The sequence below is a fragment of the Scatophagus argus genome, chromosome 3 (assembly GCF_020382885.2).
Source record: "Scatophagus argus isolate fScaArg1 chromosome 3, fScaArg1.pri, whole genome shotgun sequence".
Taxonomy (NCBI): domain Eukaryota; kingdom Metazoa; phylum Chordata; class Actinopteri; family Scatophagidae; genus Scatophagus; species Scatophagus argus.
Genome location: NC_058495.1, coordinates 11,557,461 through 11,578,003, shown reverse-complemented (window position 1 = coordinate 11,578,003; position 20,543 = coordinate 11,557,461). Strand labels below are relative to the sequence as shown.

At 40.2% G+C, this 20,543-nt stretch overlaps 1 protein-coding gene across 5 annotated transcripts in view; it reads left to right on the top strand.

Moving 5' to 3' along the window:
• Nucleotides 1-115: 115 nt before the first annotated feature.
• LOC124056253 (guanine nucleotide-binding protein G(i) subunit alpha-2) overlaps nucleotides 116-20,543 on the top strand; it is a 37,700-nt gene continuing 17,272 nt past the window's right edge. For 3 of the 5 annotated variants that reach the window (XR_006842965.1, XM_046383491.1, XM_046383489.1), the window contains exon 1: nucleotides 118-1,015. Coding sequence is in view for 4 of the 5 variants with exons in the window: in XM_046383491.1 (XP_046239447.1) it covers nucleotides 898-1,015 (118 nt within the window). In the remaining variant the exon portion in view is untranslated. Of the gene's footprint in view, nucleotides 1,016-20,543 lie in introns of all 5 variants that reach the window. The other 2 variants (XM_046383492.1, XM_046383493.1) reach the window with 2 other exon arrangements.

The following is a 20,543-nucleotide window of genomic DNA, read 5'->3' as shown; positions in this document are numbered from 1 at the left end:
AGAACTCTTAGCCCGGTAACTGCTAGATACCAGAGAAAATGTCTATTTATGTCCATTTGGGGGCGCTGTCAACCACATTTTCTATCAGCCTCATTACGTGCCAATGCATCTCAGAAACATGTGACACAAAAACCCATTAGCCAGTTTTTAACATCCCGTCGCATATCCTTGCAAAGGCCAGCCTGCTCCTGCACGGTTCTGTCGGTCCCTTGGACCGGTTCAGACTGCTCTATAACGCCGCGTTTGTAGTCTGAGAGGCGGCAGCCATGAGAAACGCAGAGGAATAACGCTGGCACAGCGCCCACTGCCTGCAGCCTCCACACTGCACTCCTGAAATCACGCCTCACTGGCTTCCACTTTAATTGGTTCCACCCCAAACTACACTGGAGAGCTCACCTGTTTTAATTGAACTATCGCGACAAGTTGTCCAAGTGACGTCGATGCCGCTTCCAATTGTCCTAGGAGTAGCTGAGAGTATCCGAGGTGCATAATTGGGCGCGTACGAGGACTGCTGCAATCGCGCCACCGAGGGACGCGCTGCTCACCAGGCCGACTAGACAGTCTGCAGCGGAGCAGCGAGCACAGGCATCTAACTGAGCCTGTGCATGGATGCAGGACAGAAGGTTCTGAGCCTTTCGACATGGACCTGAGATTAACAAACCAGATGGTTGGTTTGCATCTCCTTCATCTTCGATCCCCTCAGTGAACAGGGGAGGAACATTGACTTTTTTACACGTGGGTATAAACTCTGGAATCGGCTGTTTTTCCTCTCCAGAAAACAGTGCTGGACACAGGAGCTGCTCCACCGACATTCTTGGCATCGTCTGGCACGCTGAGGCCATCAGCATTGTAGCTTTTCCCCCCGCAAGTAGTCGGTGCGCCCCTGCGTTTGGAGCCATGGGTTGTACAGTGAGCGCCGAGGATAAGGCTGCCGCGGAGAGGTCAAAGATGATTGACAAAAACCTCCGAGAAGACGGAGAGAAGGCGGCCAGAGAGGTGAAACTGCTTTTATTAGGTAGGTTACAGCTGGTGGTTGCTCCTCAGGTCATATTAAGAAGTGGAAAGGAGTGTTTCTTGCCGCAGATGAGACACATCTTCACAGTTTTAGAGTTAAATGCAATAGAACAACAGAGCATAAACGTTAAAACCTGATCTGATCAATAACCAAGCAGTTAGCTGTTGTGAAAATGTGTCCCTCTAGGACCATTAAACCACTTAGAGTTCCTCCAGATAGCAAGGATGGGGGCCCCTGAGCAAATCATTTCAGCTGTAGGACAGAAAAGAGGCCATTTCGGTGCCCATGTTTTCAGTAGTCATACGGATACACAGTCTGTTACTGTGTTATTAATTAGCCAACACATGTGTCCATATTCTTGGTGATAAGTCAGATTTCATCCTGTCCACATGCTGCACAGCTTCTCAGAGCTTTGAGCTGGCATTTTGCCCAGACAGCTTAATTTAATATATCAAACCCGTGGACCATAATTTAACATTAACAGCTTTGCAGTTCAGCACCACTTTTCAATACACATCAGTCTGTATTTATTAAGAAATACAGCAAAAACAATTTCTGTTTTTCTGCTGACAACAGTGAAAACCAGACAGTTTTTATTAAATAGATTCTGGAGCTGGCAAAACACACTCCCTCTTCCTCCTTCTCCTGTATGCACACACACACACACATCCTCCTACTCACACCACATTCTCACTTCCCTCCTTATCTGAATTTGCTGTCTGTGTCATCATCTTTATTGTTTGAATGTGCACACAACTCAATTGACAAGTAAGTCGAAATACCACCTAAAGCTCAGAGGGTGTGTGTGTGTGTGTGCTTGTGTGTGTGCGCTGGTGGAGAGAGAATGGTGAGATAAGTATGTATGGGTGGGGTTGGACAGGTGTCCTCTTGATATGACATACTGGTAACTTTCAAAACCCTGCAGATGTAAAGATAAAGTTTTGGCTGCACTCAGACGCTCTCATTAATTATCAGCCTTAGAAAGCATTATCATCAATAAAATTTATGTCCTTAGATGTATCCTTCAACTAAACTCTTTGTGAGAGCGGATATGCAGAAGGTTTCAGGTGCTGTTTGCTGTCCAAAGACCCCAAAAGCTCCCTGTGTAACTCTGGACAAAGATATGCGGGTTAGCTTAATTGACTAGCCTCCCTTGATCTTACCACAGCGGTTCATCTGGTTATGTTTCTGCCTACACTTGTTTTTATGGTTCACTTCAATCCTAAATCCAACAGGGGTCAATTATTAATGTGATCTGACTTGTTGAATTAGGCCGCTGGTATGATTAAATCTGTCTAGCATGAGGAGTAGAAAAAGGAGTTGATGGTAAATTTTGTTACTGCTGCCATGTTAGCTGTTTCTCCATTTCGAGTCTTAATATTAACCTACCTGACTGCTTGCTTTTAACTTCAGTCTGTTCATATAACTGTCTGCAAGAAAGGGAATAAGTGTATTTCCCAAAATGCTTAATTTTTTTTTAACCAACTGCTAAAAATACCTCAGCTACCACCCAATAGGTACAGTATATTATGTTCTAAGCAACATTTTCTATCTGAGGATTCTGTGGGAATCACACAGTTGACCAATAGTAAATAATCTCTGCAGGTTTTTATGCCTGCACTTCCACACCAGTATTTTCCCTCCGTGATATTATTTCACTGCCGTAGGACCTTAGGATAGAGAATAACAAAATCACTAAATGAATATGACAAAATCCTCTGGCTAGTTGCAAGGGGCCATTTGTAGACCAGGTGAGATGGTACATCTCAATGGGTTTAATCTTGTGAAAAATATGAATAAATAAATGCAGTACATTGCAACTTGTTGACTTTTCTCTCTAAGGTTTGATGACCTAATGGTAGTATTTCTCTTTCTTTGTGTATGATAAGATACTGACTTGTCCTGCAAAGAGAAGATGAAACATTTGATGGTCGCCACTGACCCATGAAAGGGGTGCGTCAAACTCTTTTAATGACCTTAAAGTGTTCAAAGTAATTTTTTTCACATCATGGGTTCTCAGGGAAACTACAAGGCCTGTTCCCTTTAGGTTCTGTCCAGACGTGATGTTTTTCAGGAAACAAAATGCAAAATTAGGTCTTCTCTTAGATTTGGTTTGTGTAACGTGGATGGACAATCGGAAAGAAATTATGTGGAGGCAAAGAAAGCTGATAAACATTTTGTTGAGCTGTTTCCAAACAAGATCTTTTATGGATCCTCTAACTGGCTAGGCTCATACTTCAACCATATTTTTATCACAGGGCAATAAGACAAAACTTGACAGGTCCCGAGGAAACTCCTCCCTCACCCCTCAGTGTTGTAAGAAAACACTGATTGCACCATGTTGCGCTATTCCCGAGAACTCTCTGTCTAGTCGACTGACTTGATGGCACATTTTTATCAGAACCAGGAACAAAATTTCATGTTCTGTCAAGAAAGTCAGGGCCATCAGTCCTTAACATTGTATTCTTACATACGTTATTGATGAAGCAGTAAATGGAAAATTCGTGGGTGTCGGTTTGGGCACACATGCATTTAGAGGTTTTTCAACTGAAAAAGGGTTGTCTATTAAAGATTTGCTAGATAAAGAAATGCTATAGTAATTGCAGTTTTTTGTTTTTTGCTTTTTTTGTAGTTTTTATTGATAGATGGCTCACACTTTATGATAGATAAATATTATAATTGCATCTACACTAACTGTGTATAATGTAAATATACAAGACATTAGAGGGTAAATGTGCAGAGTAGTTGGCAGGGTTTTTTTCCAATCCTGTGTAATACCTGCAGTCCTTTCAGCCTGCATGTAAACCTCCACAAATCAGGGAGGGGTGATCTAGCACAATGGCAAACCATAGTGCACTCACTGCTGATGGTAAAGCTTCATTCACACTACAAACATTGTAAATATTTGTTTAATTTCTTTATTCCATTTATAGTACCTTATTTCTATTCTATTCTATTCTATTTCTATTTCTATTTATTTTACTCTTTTTGCACTATTTTGATATTTTGTTATTTTTATATTGTGATGCAAACACCAAACGGAGCAGCGCTGCCAAATTTCGTTGTATACCCAGGTATGTAATGACAATAAAGGCTTTCTGATTCTGATTCATAAGCTTGTCATTTCTCACACCTCTCAGGGAGAAAAATTTTAGTGAGTAAATCAAATGGGGGCTGCAGGGGGATTTACAGAGTGGGACACCCAATCACATGCAGTGAAAATCACCCTTTAGCTTTTTTGATTCTTCAAAGTTGGAATTTGGTTTGGGATCAGTAACAGCAAATGAAGCTGCATGGTTCCAGCAAACATGCAGTATTAAAAGGAGGAGGGAGGAGGTTCTAACATGTGCATTTTCAGGTCATGACTGCATAGGAGTCACAGTCTGCCTTGAGCACTGAGTGTAAAAATGAAATGTTGAAGTAAGGATATTATTGTGAAATTATGTCGAAACAGTATGATCAAATTTAAATAAAGATGTGACTGCGTGCAAGTGTGCAATGACGAGGTTGATTATTATAGTTGCCTGCAATCTGAAATATTTGTTATTTCAAAACATGTAGCATCATAGCTATTATCTGTCACATTAGTGATATCTTATTACCACCATGTTGTTACAGCTTATCAGGGGGGAATTTCAAATTAAAAGTATCTTAAGGGGCAAGATAGTGCCTTATACGAGGGACAGTTTCAATTTACCTGTCACACATTGTCACCTAAAAATGTAGAGTGAGTGTATACTTTACTGTATACTTTTATTAAAAAAATAATTCCTTTGAACTCCACTTAAATCAGCCTCTGCAGCAGCTTATCTCTAATTCCCACCTCAGGCAGACGATAATAATAGTGCTTCACAGACATGACTCACTTCTCATGACAGAGGGAAGAGCTCAGGGTGAGACTGTCCACCCAGAGATGACAACTTCACAACTACCCACAAACTGAAAGAATATACTTATGTTCAGTTAGTCATGTCTGTGCTGAATACCACTAAGTCCTCAATAAATGCACATGCTTTTATCTGCTGAACTAGCAAGAAATGGATCCTCACTGTATTCATACTTTGGTCCATACTTGGGCGTACTTACTTTGATTTAGATTTTGCACCGTAACAGATCACACAATTGAGAGTTATTGATGAGTGTGCAGTGTGAGGAAAATGGACAATGTCCAATAAATCCCCTGATAAACATTATTTTAGGTAGCAGCATGAAACAGTGACCTCTAGTCAGAGAATATCAGAGGTGGTTTAAGGATTTTCCTTAATGAGGCAGCTTGGCTCCAGGTCGCAGTGGACTAATGAGCAGAGGCATGGCAAATCTTTCAGGGTGTGTGCATGATTTTGGGTCTGTGAGATTATGTGTGTACATAAAAGGCAGACTGCACATGTGTCTGTGCTTGGTATAGTGGGTAGGGAGTTTTGAGTATTTCCTGCAGCAGGACAGTGGTTTATGTCATCCTGTTCAAGTCGTAATGCGTTTTACAGCTTTAGTTTAGAAATAGTGAATTGAAAATGTTATTGCACAATGAAACCACTGTGTGCGTATTTTATATGAAACAATTGTACACTTCAAGTTAGTATCTGCGTGTGCAGAAATGGAAGTGAGAATGTTTATGTATTTGAATGCACTGTTTGCATGTTTAGGAAGAAAAGTGTGCTTAGACAGAAATGGTGATACAGACTTAAAAAAAAAAAAAGCTGTATCCTTAAGATGGTGACATGGATCAATGTTTTCACTTTGCATTGATGATATTGAATGGCATTGGAATAGATAAATTGATTCAGATTGATGGATCTTTACACTGCTAATTCCCAGTTTGTCAAATACCAATGGTTGGGTTGGTGGGAATTTGACAACCTGATAATAAGGCCCAAAACTCAGAATCACTTAATGGTGTGTTTATAAACCACAACAAACAATGCACATTATACCTTTAAGAATCAAAGAAAAAGTAGGTTTTCTTGTTATGCAGAGTAACTTCTCCATAGTTTATCCTCATAGTGCTGGATTGTGTGTACGCAACAGAGTGTGTTTAAACAAAGCCCCCACGCCTGTATGCAGTTTAAAAGTAATTGAGAATATGTTCCGTATTGTCTGTTACCGCCATCGGAGAAAACGTATTTGTTGAATTTATGATACCCGCAGTTATTATCCATCAGCTTTCCGCAGTCTTTGAAGTTATAATGGAAAATTTAGATGAGGGATATTTTCAATTACCTGCTCACAAATATGTGCACAATAATAGTCTGTTCCAAAGTCCACTCTCATCTTCTGTACAGTGAAAATGACTAATCTGATCCTTCCTCATCAGTCATTTTCCAATCACATTTCCATTGTTAGCCCCATTTATAATTTAGGATGCTTTGGTTATATCTTTCATGCCATCATTTCATATTCGGCCCAACCTCTGCCTCGCAGTAGGAGAAGAAAACCTCAGCAAGACTCCTCAAGATTTAACCTGCATCATCATCAAACCACTCATATTAGTTACACTTGACATCAAAGCTGGTTGATGTAGATTTTGCTGCATGTAACTTGGTGCGACCTTGACCTCTTAATCGGTTTTACAAAACCATTCAAACCTTGTCAGCTGGATGGAGAGTTGAGGCTTTGCTCAAGATATTTATAAATCCATGCAATTACCTGAAAAAAAAATCAGGCCAATGGAATTATCACTTCAGGCTTAAGACTTATCAAAGTTAAATACCACTACACACACACACACACACATCTCCTCTTTCAAAACATTCCTGGATTCATTCATTACCAGAATTCCTGCAGTGGTGCAGTCCAGACCTCCTGTGTGACCAAGTGGGTTTATTACAGTCATTTTTCAGTCTTACACACCTAAATGTACCAGATGATATCATTAAGACAGACCCATAATGTTTCAAATTCCCATATTCTTCAGGTGGCAGACTGCAGTGCCGTTGATCGTAGATTGTTCTATACGTAAAATGTCTTCACATAAAAGCACTGTCAGTGGTACATAAAACACAGGTGGAGTCCATTTTATGAACAAGGAGGCAGTGCTGTTGAATGTCCCTTAGAGCCCTATACGTGAGCCCTCATGGGTGTACTAGGGCCCTGAAACTGGCTTATGTGAATTTAAGGCGGCTGTCATTAATTGTATTAATTACACCTTTTCTTGGTCTAACATGTCATCATAACATCATCATAACAACATCATCATCATGTCATAACAGTCATTCATTCCGATACACGGGAAATTAGAAACTGTAACAGACTAGCCCTCCCCTGGATGGATGGGATTTTCTAGAAACAGGATGTCAAAATTGTTTTATCTTGTACAATGACAAGAACAAAAACTTTTTTGCACTGTAGCGTTATATATATTTATATAGTGGTTATGTGGGATATTGTGTGATACTTAAAATCCTATTAGTAATATTAATCTGTTCACATGTATGATCTGTCTTCTGTGTTGAGGACAAGAGAGCTTGAACGTTGCCACCTCAACACAGAACACCTGCTATTCTGTGGGGTATTTGGCCTTTGTTTGATTTCAGACTCCAAGAACTCTGGCAGCTCTGTTGATGAAGGAAGCAGTTCACTCTCTTTGTTCCTGCTAACATTTTTGATGGAGCAATTAGCTTACATCACCTGCTGCTGAAAGTCTGCCCAGTGGACTGCATCAGCACAGTAGCTTTGCTGTTTGATGTATGTTCAGTCCATTCAGTAGCTTTTAATATCAGTGGCCCTGTTGCAAAGTGCACCAAGTTGAAGCTCTATGTTTCAATATTGAAGTCACTCATCGATTTGACTCCCAACTGATTCCTGGCATAGCTACCAACCCCTTTCCCACACATAGACACATTCAGTAATTCATAAAATATACAGTAGTTTGACCGCTTGCATATCATAGCAGTGACCAAGGGTTACAGTCTACTTCTGTTGTACTGCAATAAGCAGGTGTGCAGGTTATGTTATGACCAGCGTTAATATGAAGTTAATTAATATGAATGCACACTGTTAAACTAGATTTAGTGATTCAGATCTCTGGAATGGATCACAGGGAAGTCCCTCCCATGGTGATCAGTTCACATGTGAGTCAATGATAAGGCAAAGTAAATATAATGTTGCAAGCAAAAAGGGCTATGTTTTAAAAAAAAAAAGAAGAAAGAGATCCTAAGTTGATCCTGTAGCTCGTACATTGTCTCCAGGAAGGCAACACTAGAATAAGACACAAACCAATAGAGGCTGTGACTTGTGCCAATAAATAAAGGGTATTTACGTGTGTATATTTCACCCTTAAAGCCCTCAGACAAAGAAAGTGTCATTGTGGGTGTAGTGAATACATTCAGTTTTAGTGAGCAAAGTTTAATCTCAGAATACAACTGATTCTAGCTCTCAACTATGAACCAGTCTTGTTTCTGTACCCCTCTGCCTGGTTGCCATGGCTATATTCATACTGAATGATTCCCTTAATACATTTTTATCCTCTTCATTCTGTAAAAACAGCAGGCACCAGCAGGCATTTTTTAAATCATCATATCTAATGTAAAACAAGTCAATACCCAATTCCAGCTGAGACAGATGATGAAGTTTTGGATTCTATTGAATGTATTTATTTATTTATTTATTATTCTTCCTGTTTACTTCAAGTTTTCCAAGTCATTAAAATTTAAAAATCTCTCATCTCACTGCTCAATAATATGAGGGTGTTACTCTCTTCTAGGTTTATGAAGATAAAAAATTAGTAAGCACCACCTGATTGTGATTTGAATATTTCTTGCCACTGCAGGGCATCATTAGTTTCCTTTGATAGTGGAGCATTTTGCAGCTAAACAGACGGATGTGTTCTTCAAGAGTCGGTTAAAATAGAGAGCTAAAGCCAGAGCCAGAAGACTAGTGAATCTTGCATTCATTAGCTGGCTAGAAACAAGACTCCAAATGAATGCTATTGTTGTTTAGTGTCTGCTTAAACTGTTTTTAACTTGTGGAAGGTGATGATAATCATCTAGCTGTGATGCATCAGTAACTGAAAATACCTCAAAATTCTAGTGTATCGCAAAATTTTCTGCACAACAATGGAAAATGGGCAGATATGTGATGAAACAAAAGGTGATTTGGACATCAAACAGACAAACATTAGAACTATCCTCCCTCTCTCTCCCTCTATCTCTCTCCAGATAGTATAAAAATAAAATGGTCATGCACATTTTTAATTGCTCCAGTTTGTTTTAAAGTTCTTGTGGGAGACCTATTTTGGTGGGATCCAGACTGAATTAATGTGTCATTAATTTGTCAGTAATTCATAGCTGTCCAATGTAGGAGTCAAAAGACTTGAATGTCATTAACAAGACTTCATACCTCCATGAACTACATTCATGCATGAGATCAATAGATGTAGGTTTAGAAACGAAATACAATTATATCAGTATCATTGATATTATTTTAACAGCAAAGGTGTGGTTTATATCTATATATATAATTTCTCCATGTTTCTCTCATCATATTGTCTGCACAACAGTCATATCCAGCCACTACCTATTTAACTTTTTTCTGCTTAATTCATATACTGTTGTTAATGGTTGCATCTGTAATTTGTCCTTCATTGTCTTTTGTTAATTTGACCCTTCCATCTCTTTTCTATACCTGTTGTATCCATCAGGGTGGCAGGGGGGCTGGAGCCTATCCCAGCTGACTATGGGTGAGAGACAGGGTACACGCTGGACTGGTTGCTAGTCAATCGCAAAGACAGACAACCACTCACGCACTGACACATAGGGACCATGTAGAGTAGCCAGATAACCTAATGTGCATGCTTTTGGGACTGTGAGAGAAAGCCGGAGTGGAGAAAACCAACGCAGGGAGAACATGTAAACTCCATGCAGAAGGGCCTAGACTGGGATTCGAACATGGAACCCTCTTGCTGTGAGGCAGCAGTGCTAACCACTGCACGATGGTGGTGGAATTTATGTTAAGCTCAACTATAAAATGGTTATGTACACCCCTTTCAGACTATCAGTAACAAATTACTGTTCCCATTTATCTGTTACCAGGCACTGATGTGAAGAGGTTGTTAAATGTATTTGTGAGTGTGAATAAGGAGTCATGAGTTATTTCAAAGGCATACACATAGAGAATCGTCTTGTTTGGCACATTAACAAACTCACAACAGACTATTTCATGTAAGCTAACAAAAACAAAGGAGCCCTTCAGTCTTTATCTCCTCACTGTTTCCACTTCGAGTTCCATTGAAAACACAACAGACTCAGGTTAAAAGCAGAGCACAGAAAAGACTGTTTTTGAATGAGTCTGTGCTTGAAAGATATTTTAGGTTTTCCACTGTCGACGTGTAAACGTGTTGATGTTTGCAATTTAGTTTTGGTGAGGCAACGTGCTGCTGTTACCATGGCAACTAATTCCGCGTATTTCACTACCACTGCCAGCTCCGACCTTCATATACCAACATTCAGACATGTTTTCCAGCTGGAGGTGGCACAATATCCCATTTCTCCTCTGGAATACCAGCTGCTGTAACACACAGCGAGTACCTCACAATCTCATGGGATTTTTATGACAAATGTTGTTTTAGATCAGGTGTGTATGGTCATTATCTTCCTAAACACAAAGATATACCTGTCGATTGCACTGACCAGCAGTGCAGCAAATACAAGGAATACTGAGTGTCCCTGTTCAAACAACATAGACCTTTTGTTGCATTGAGAGATTTCTTGTTCCATGGCTGACCAAAGTTAATTTTGCACACAAAGTGAGTCTGAGCACATACAAACATAAGCGCAACTGCACTCTTAGCCGTGTGCCACGGATTGAGCTACAAAAAGGCCTTACTAACGCTAACAATCTGATGTGCCAACAGAATGCGGGATGGTTTTATGGGGTCCCTCTATCACTGCAGCAACTGCCTGGCACTCCTGATGTCTCATCTGTTTTTCGATGTGTGTGTGAATGCATAGAGTATAAGCTGACACTGTGGCATGCAGAAACATAGGGAGGCGGGAGAGTAAGCAGTATGACTACTAGGCAAACACCAGCTGTTATGGTTGGTTATGTGAGGAATCGCTTTCCAAGCACAGTGGGTTGGTTAGTGAAGAGATGAGTATAAGAAAGCTTCCTAAATTAGCAGTACTGAGGAACAGGAGACCAACATTTAGGAAATGTCTGTCTTAATCTGCCAAAATGTATAGATTCACATATGAACCTGCGTGTCATATCATGCAGAAGTATGTATCGTCACATGCAGACAGAAGGTGGACTGTTTCAAGAGATTTTGCTAATGATGCTGGCAGAAAATGTAATAATACCTGTACAGTTGCTTTGAATACTATAGGATGGACTCCTGTAGTATCTACTGCCTATCCATTGATATCGTTTTCCTTCCTCTATGACTGAACAGATCTTACATTGTAGCTTTATTTGATAGTTGTCTAAGTATCTTGGGCAGGGGGTCTTATCTGTTTTGTGTTGTCTTGTTTAGTATTGCATGAATAATATATCTAGCCATACACCAGCTAGCCTCTCATGGTGGAGACAATTATTACTGAAATTACAAATGTCAGAGTGTCAAAAAATCCATTAATGATATATTGAACTATATGATGTCTTTTTTGTTACTTAAACATTATACATGTGTACATTTTGTCAAGTATTATTTTCTAAAGCATTTTGACCTAGATATGTGCTGAGCCCGACATTTCACACTTTGAGAAATGAACGGGTAAAACTTGGTAATGGAGATGCTTTCTTCATAAGGTAACATACAGTAACTGCCAGATACCAATATGTTGTCAGTAACCAACTGGTAGCCAATTTATTGCCCATTAGGACTCTAGTCTAGATTGACTTTTATATTAATTATCTTAGTGAAACCTGTTCTCACTGGCTTTCATACCACATTAACTATCTTGGATTAAAAAGGGGGTTCGGATTATAAATGTTTTCCATTTCATTGCTACAAATCCAATAACGACTTTCTTTGAGATTGCATGCTTACTCCTCCACAGCATATTGAACTGTGCAGGAATAACAATTTTTAAGTTTCAACGTGCTTCCTCATGTCAAGTGAAGTGTTATTGACAATCAATATGCATTCACTTGATTAGTGTAATTAATAGGGGCTCTGGCAAGGTCGAGTACATTGATTTTGTTATAAATGACCAAGGTGATTGATGTGTGTTCTGCTTGATATCTGATACGTTCGGCAAGCTGTCACATAGAGCAGTGTGGAATCAGCTGTTTTGAGTGCTTAGTGATCACGTAGCATTCACGTCACCGGTCCTCTGTCAAAACATTATTCCTATTAGTGTACCAATGCTCATTGCTGTGAGTTTGGTTTTTTTAGTGCACTGTCTTCCTTCTAGTGAACTTGTGGGGTTCTCCCGGTGATCTATTAGTGTAAAGTTTTGTCACACTGTCATATCCAGATGCCACACCCTCCTCTAACCTTAAAATACAATCTTTGTAGCAGTTCTAAAACTGAATAAAAGAAGAAAAAGTACAAGAAATTGTGTAGCACTGTTCCATTCTGATGCAGCCTTAATATGTCAAAGGTAAATTCATCATCTCATCCTAAAAAGTCAGATCAAAACCACAATCTCCAGGGCTGAAAAGTAAAACCTACGCATAAGTGTCAAAATCGGTAGTTCTTGGAATGACCACTTGAGCTTGGCTCCAAATGTGAGTCAGTCCCCCATAGACCCAGCTTTAGGGCAGAAATAAATGTGTTTACTGCCTAGTACAAAAAAATCTTCTCCCTTTTAAATTATATAAAAATAAAATAATTAATAATAATTACAAGTTATGTAGAATTAATAACCGTTTTGAGTGACAGCTAGCCGCTATCTACAAGATATCACCTCAGTTGATTTGAGTCAATGAACTTGACCGCTCGGCTCTGTTTTTGGTGTGAATGCCTTTTGGGAGAATTTGGAGAATATCTCATGCATCTGTTGGTAATGTAAGTAATGTCCTTTTTGTCCATTTTGGGATTAGCCAGGAGTTAAGCAGTATGAGGTGCTGCCAGGATTGTGACAATTGGAGCACAATAAGCAATGAGCTTCACAATGATTCTTCAGAAACCTATGGTTGACATCAGGGAGACTTTATGTTATATACAGTCTATTATCTAGTGTGTCATCCCTGTGAAAAACAACCCAAAAATTATCTAATGTTGGCAGACTTTATATTGCTGAGATGTAATAATCGTTGAGACATCCAGCACTTCACATTATGAAACCAATTTCTGAAAATGTCAAGAGTAACACAGTTGGCCATCACTTGTGTAGGAATGAAATGATGCATGTCTTGTTTTACACTGCCATGATGGAGCATGTAGAAAGAAATTGGTTAGATATGAGAGGCACCTTGTGGCACAGCACGTGGGGTTTGTTGAGGAAGAGGATGAGTTGCTAACGATGGCTGAGAAGCTTGTATTAGGAAGACATGCAATCAAGAGCAGAGTTGCTGACACCTACCCACCCTTGTAAGAATTCATTTAAAACAGGATGGTTGATGGTGCTGAAGGATGCACTGAAGTGTAGCAAGATTAAAAGTAAAGAAGTGCTTGCTTCTCTTATTATAGGATGGTAATGAAGAGTGTCTCTGCTCTACTCCTCTTATAAGCTCAGTGCTCTTCCTCATGCAGCACGTGCGCATCATGTCACAGCCACCCTTATGTTTGCCTGGTGCTGTCGGTGGGCTGTTGATTTTCATGCATCAGAATGAGCTTCCATTGTCTTTCTATTGTTTGTCTCTGATCCCTCGTTCCCCAGACTGCACTAGACATGAGCCTTTTAAAACCTGTTTCCTTCTCATCTGCTTCGCTTTCGTTGGTACGTGGTGTAGCTGCAGAGAATCTGTTGATTTAGGCACTGTGGTGTTTGCTTACAATGTGTTAAACTACTACCTCACTTTCTTTGCATCTTCAGTGGCTGTGTGTTCTGCTCGATGTGCTGCTTTGATTTTTTTTAAAGAATACTGCAGTAGCTTTGAAATGCTAGTTGCCAATTTCAAATGTAGAGTTGCATAGTATATATTAAGCATCCAGGTCAACTAAATGTGTTGATGCTGCTTGCGAGCACACGTAAGACAGGATTAAACACCGCTGGCTGTACATTCAGAGTGCAATAAGCATCCTACTCTGCAGAGCAAACCAGTGAAGCTCCACTGCTCCCTGTGAGGCTGATGACCTACTTTTCCACTCCAGGCGATAACATACTGTACCGTATCCACCCATGTAAAATTCCTCCATTACTTTCCACTCTGCATGTGAAAAGGGCTGGTGTGGGGGAGCTGACTGCCTGGCTGGCTGAGACACCTGTGCACAACCTGCATGTAGCAATAGGCTCCAACAAGCTAATCTAGGTCTTTGTTCCTGTCGGCAGCCTGAAGTTGTGGAGTGGCTGCATGTAATTTAAAGACATCTGCTATCTGCAGGTCAATAAAAAGGAGGATGGAGAGAGGCTTGATTTCAGGCTGGGAGAGAAAAACGGAGCCGTTAATAACAGCCTGCTGACATAGGGCAATGTACTAGAACCAAGTGCATCGTTAACAAAAAGCTCCGCTTATAAATGAGTGTCTTGGATTAATTTGCTCTTTCTTTCACAGACAAACACAAACATACACATTAGCTGAGCCTTATCAATGTGGCCTTGCTGGCGCCACCTTTGGGCAAAATGTTAAAATTCTTGCCCCTCCAGTGGTAATACAGCAATTTGGTTTTTTCGGTGTATGATAAGCATTCCAGAGCTGGCAGAATGCCTGTAAACTTTCAAGGCTGGTTTTTATGATTTCATGACTTATTCAAAAGATGTGTAGTGAAGTGAAGCATTATAGTTCAATCTTTAGCTAGTTCTATCATTGGTGTCATCAGTGTGGTGACTTTTTTAAAAGGAGGCATATGATCTGCTGCTTTCTACTGTTTCTGTTTTCCAAAGGGGAATCACAGTCACTATTAACTCTCACACACAGTTGTGTTTCCATCATAACCACCACCTAACCATAACAATAAACATTAATTGCCTAATCCTAACCTTTACCTCAGGCTAACCTTAATGCAAGTCTTCACCCTAATATTTAATGATTTATGTTGTGGGGGTTTGTGTTCTGGCCCCAGTAAGGTGGGAGTACGGCAGGTCCTCATAATATGACTGTGTAAACAGATTTTTGTCTCCACAATTACAGGAATATACACACACACACACACACACACACACACAAAATATCCTGTTAAAACCCCTGAATTTGGTTATTTTGCACTTTCAATGTTACATTTTAGTAGTAAATTTTCTTGCTACAAAGGGTCTGTGCATCATATACATAAGGTCTACACATCATCTGCCCAGATTAACTTCATTATGGGTCAGGAGGAGCAGTACTTGCAAATGTATTTACTCACAACATCACGTCTGTTTGCATCACTCACCTCTTTCAGTACACTGCGACAGGGCTTTAAATAGCAATGGCATCATTGTTGTGTATTCTGCTCAGTGTCATTAACGCCCAGAAGAGGTTAACCTTTAAATGGCTGTAAAAACCGTTGAGCAGTCGTGACACCGACGGGTGGGGGCAGGATGAGAGTGAAGGAGGAATCGTGTCACAGCCAGGCCCGTGAGTCATTCTCCCGTGGTACTCACTTAGACAATAGATGACCTATGACGCTGGCATATGCTGAGCTGTGTTACATGTCTCCGCAGATGAAATGCCATGGCAGTGGGCTGTGTGACATAAATACGTGAAACACAGTGTTTGTGGTGATAAGCCTCCGTGGGTTCCTGTGGTATTGTATTGAAATAGCAGGATGGATTTACGGTGTCGCATGTTTTCTAAAAAATGTAATGTGTGTTTGTCACTTCAAACCCCTCTGCTGAGTTGTCTCCTCACTTCAGCTGCACTAAGATTCTCCAAATAGCTGGTTTGGGAGATTTGTACCTGCACTAGCAGCATGGCTGTAGGAATGGAAATGTTGGAGAGGCCCTTCTTTGGATTACACCAATATCAACCAATAATTATTTGGACTGCCATGAAAACCTTTTATAGCTGCACATCACATATTGTAATTTCCCAGTTATGGGACTAATAAAGGATTATCTTATCAGCAAATCCAACTACGTTCCCATCAGCCTCAGCTGCACTTTGTGCTGTTACAACCTAAGTATGTTGACATGTCAACATGCTAAATGCTAAAATGCTGATGTCAGCATTAAGCTCAAAACTCAACCGCTCAGTACGGCCTCACAGAGCTAGCATGGCTGTTGTATACTAAACCTGACTTTATAACTGCCAAAGGGAATTTGAGGCAGTTCAGCTTCAAAATGCTGCTGATCCAGTGCTCTCACTTCTCGTTTAGGTTATGTATTGTCAGTGTGTGTGTTGGTATCGTCCTTGTGCATGTCTGCACGCACAGGCATACAGCATCACAAGTTGTATCATCTCCACAGAACTCCTGCCATTTTGACACCCACTCTTAGCTGCCGCAATTACCAATGGTGTTCAGCACTTTGTCATTAAGACGACACCATCAGAACAAGACCTTGAATAAACCTGTGTGTGAATTTAAACTAATGACGTGGAACAGTCATATATACATATATACATACATATTCTTTAAAACTACAAATGTGAGCTTGTCATAATGTCCTGTCTGTGAAAGAAATTTCTTTAGTGTAGAAAATTTCAGCGTTAACTAGGCCTACTTTATATTGTGTCACTTTCACAGTCTCTGCACAGTTTATAACTAATCTACATTTTGTTATAGTAGGATCCAACTAATGTGGATTTACAGATTTAAATAAAAATGAGTGATTGTTAATAGACGATTACCTCATAATGTGTTTCCTTTCATTTATATTACTTAACTTTGTAAATTAATACTTTTTAAGTGATACAGTCATTTTGGTTTTATTGGCCCCTTGAAGTACTACCTTTTAAAAACAAATGTATTAGTTGAATCATTTAGTGGCAGCATTTGTGAGAATAGTCTGTATTGGGGTGGGAGTCTTAGTCTGCCATTGTGTGATTAGCTCATATTTGTATTCACTTGTAGTGAAGAAAACTGCTGATCTGGCAGTCATGTGTTGCAGAAAGCAACAACAAAATAAGCGATTGTCCACTGCTGTTCACTGAATCCTTTGTAGCTTACGCTTGAATGTTACTCATTCGGTCACATAACACTCTTAAATAATTCTCTTCCCAATCCCGTTTTTTTGAACTTGCCGTTGTGTTTCTCTGCACGCCGGCAGATAACCTGTTATGAATACTCATGACTCTTCCAGGCACTCTTGTTCGTCCTCGTCACACTACTTTTTCTCTGAACCAGTGCCCTCGTGCTCACACGCTCCCAGTTCATCCGCATTGTTCGCATTTGCGGCCAATGTCTTCTGTCTGTCCTCTGTTCTTTAACTTTTAGTAACAGTGCTGTCTCTTCTCAAGCTTCCTTCTACATTGTCCCTGCTGGATAGATGCTGGTGTGCCTCTGCTCAGTATCCCCCTGCCTGAGCTGAGGAGGTACAGTGTCAGCTTTCCCAAAGGGAATCTGTGCCCTGTGAGCTGCAATAGAGCAGTTTTTATGTTCTCCCTGTTGTATGCAGCTATTCTTAGCAATGGGACTTATCTTGGCCTCAAGTTCATAATTAAAGCATGTGGTAAATACAGTCCATGAAAGGTCAAGAAGAACCATTGTCAGAAGTCAAGTTTTGCTATGTATTTTCTAAATTTCTTTACTCCCAGTTTAGACACTTCCACTCCCCTTTCACTGCAGCCCATCTCACTGCTAACTCTTCATGCTGGTCTGAAGAGGACATGGAGTCAGGCCACCACTGCTTTTCCCAGAACACAAGTAGCCTCACTAGCAGAAGGTAACACGTGTGGACGCTCACCCCTTCTTCCACAGATTCAGCACTCTTTCTTGTCAGAATCCATGGAGTGTTAGTTATGTAAAACAGAGAAAAGGAAATATTTCACTATTTGAAAAATCACTTTATTGCCTGATAAATAATTTAATTAATAATTAGATTATCAAAATTGTTAATATGAAGTTAATTTATTTATCAATTAATCAGTGAATAGCCCATATTGTACAAAAGAGAAACGACCAATCTGATTCACTGCCTTTGGTATAACTCAGATGTAGATTGATAAGGGTGGGCTTGTTGATAGGTGATTGACCTTATCTACTATGAGAGTTTGTATGAGTGATGGTCAAGATCGGAGTATCTATGAATAGAGACTTTGTGTGATCAGCAGTGCACAGTGGAGGCTGTGGCCAAGTTGTCATCGATATGAATGAGCCTCTGAGACGCGTTCAAAGAGATGTTCTATTTTCTTAAAGCCTGGTTAGTTGTGATCCTCCTGCTACAAATCACTTATCTTGGTTGTGTGTTCTGGCGCTCACTGTAAACCATTTGAGGAACAGCTATGAATAGTTGGGGGGTTGAAGAAGCAGAGGGGGGAGGGGAGTGGCATCGTCTTTTCTTTGCCAGAAAGTGATTCTGGGTCTCTTGTAATGACACTAAAAAGAACGAGCTTGTCCCCTCTGCCAGCGCAGTGCACAGAGGGGTCTTTGTAATACTGATCAGACCTCACTGCTGCCCCAACTCTGTGGAAGTAAAGGGCTTCATGTATGATGGTGGTCTTGTTCAGCTATAAAATGTCCCACTCACTACATACACCATATGGACAAAAGTATTGTGATACTTGACCCTAACAGGGACTTTAATGACATCACATTCTAAATACACAGACAACTTTGCAGCTAAAACAGCTTCCACTCTTCTGAGAAGGCTTTCCACAAGGTTTTAGAGAGGGTTTCTGTGGGAATTTTAGCCCATTGATACAGTAGAGCATTTGTGAGGTCAGACACTGATGTTGGTCGAAAAGGCCTGACTCACAATCTCTGTTCCAGTTCATCCCAAAGGTGTTGGATGGACTTGAGGTCAGGGTTCTGTGTGGGTCAGTCAAGTTCTTCCACACCAAACTCATTTCACCATGTCTTTATGGACTTTGCTTTGTGCACTGGGTCACAGCCATGCTGAAATAGAAAAGGGCCTTCCCCAAACTGTTGCCACAGAGTTGGAAGCATAGCATTGTCCAAAATGTCTTGGCACGCTGAAGAATTAAGATTTCCCTGGAAATTCACTGGAAATAAGAGACCCAGCCCAACCCATAAAAAAAATGTACTAATGTAGAGGTTTGTCTGATGCCTTGGACCCAACTCTTATCCTAACCCATAACAAAAATGTGTATGTTATTTTTTTTATGTCAGAACATTGACATCGGTGAATGTTTTTTTAATCTGAATTCAAATATCAAATCCTGAAATATCATATGTTGCCTAAAAATGTGCTTGGACCTAAAGATCAGTAATAAAATAAAAACAAGAATGTTTACACCCCTCTGCCTACTCTGAAAGAGCCAACTCAAAAGTTTTAGCCCGAAGCAGCATGACAGCAATGTGTGTTTCTCCTAAAACACCTTGAGCATGAAGAATGAGGCTACACTACTCTTTTTCACTGCTGCCAACAAGTGTTCACCTTCCTTTGGGGAGCTGAAATATTAATGGATGGAGTTTTATTCTGGAGTCAGGAAGGTGACCTTCATGCATACGTGTGTCCACAGAGGGACCGATCTTCCACTTTCCACCAGCTCCCTTTTACTCTTTAAAAGGATGATGCTGTATTTGTATTGTTTGTTAATATTCATCTGAGAAAAGGGGAGTGTAATATTGCAGGTGGAAGTGTATGGCACTCTGATAGAAGAGATTTAGTAAGCCTTGTAACAAAACATTGTATTCCTTGACATAAGATTGTGGATGAATAGAAGAGGCAGCCAAGTTACAAAATTTCATTTAAGCATAAGCTTAAAAAAAAAAATTGCAAATTTTTACTTCAGGATTCACTCATGTTTAAGTTAGGACCACAAAAGAGAGGCGGAAAACAAGCCTGAACATTTTAGCAGAAATTAAAAGAAATCTATATTTTTATGTTATTTACTGTTACTATGGTGTACTACTGTAAATATCATGTGTTTTTATATAGTTTATTTTTTTAAAAATTTGTGTAAATAGCCTTTTTTCTACCTTCATTTGCTATTTCTGTGCTGCTGTGACACTGAGAATTTCCCCACTGCGGGACTAATAAAGGTTTATCTTATCTTATTTGTATCGAATTAAATCTTGTTTTGTGTGTGCTGGTTTGTCATATACTTATGGTCATATAGAGACACAAATTACCTGCAGATCCACCGAGCTACCTCTCTGCCTTCAAGCCTCTCTAGCAGCAAATCATGAGTGACAGCTCATATGACAGTGAACGCAGCCACAGGCTTTGCCTTTACACCCCTCCCTTTGCCCGGCGTTTCTCCCTCTCAGAAAAGTGCTGGATGTGTGTGATTATGATGTGTGTTGACAGGATGAGGGGGCAGCACTGCTGGTCCCGCTTTTTCCTTCAGCCACGGGCTGGGCTAATGTTTGTTGGCAGGGTTGAGTCAGGTGGTGTGGAGGCACAGTCCATAGTGGCCTGGCCCTGACAGCACAAAGGAAGTGCCA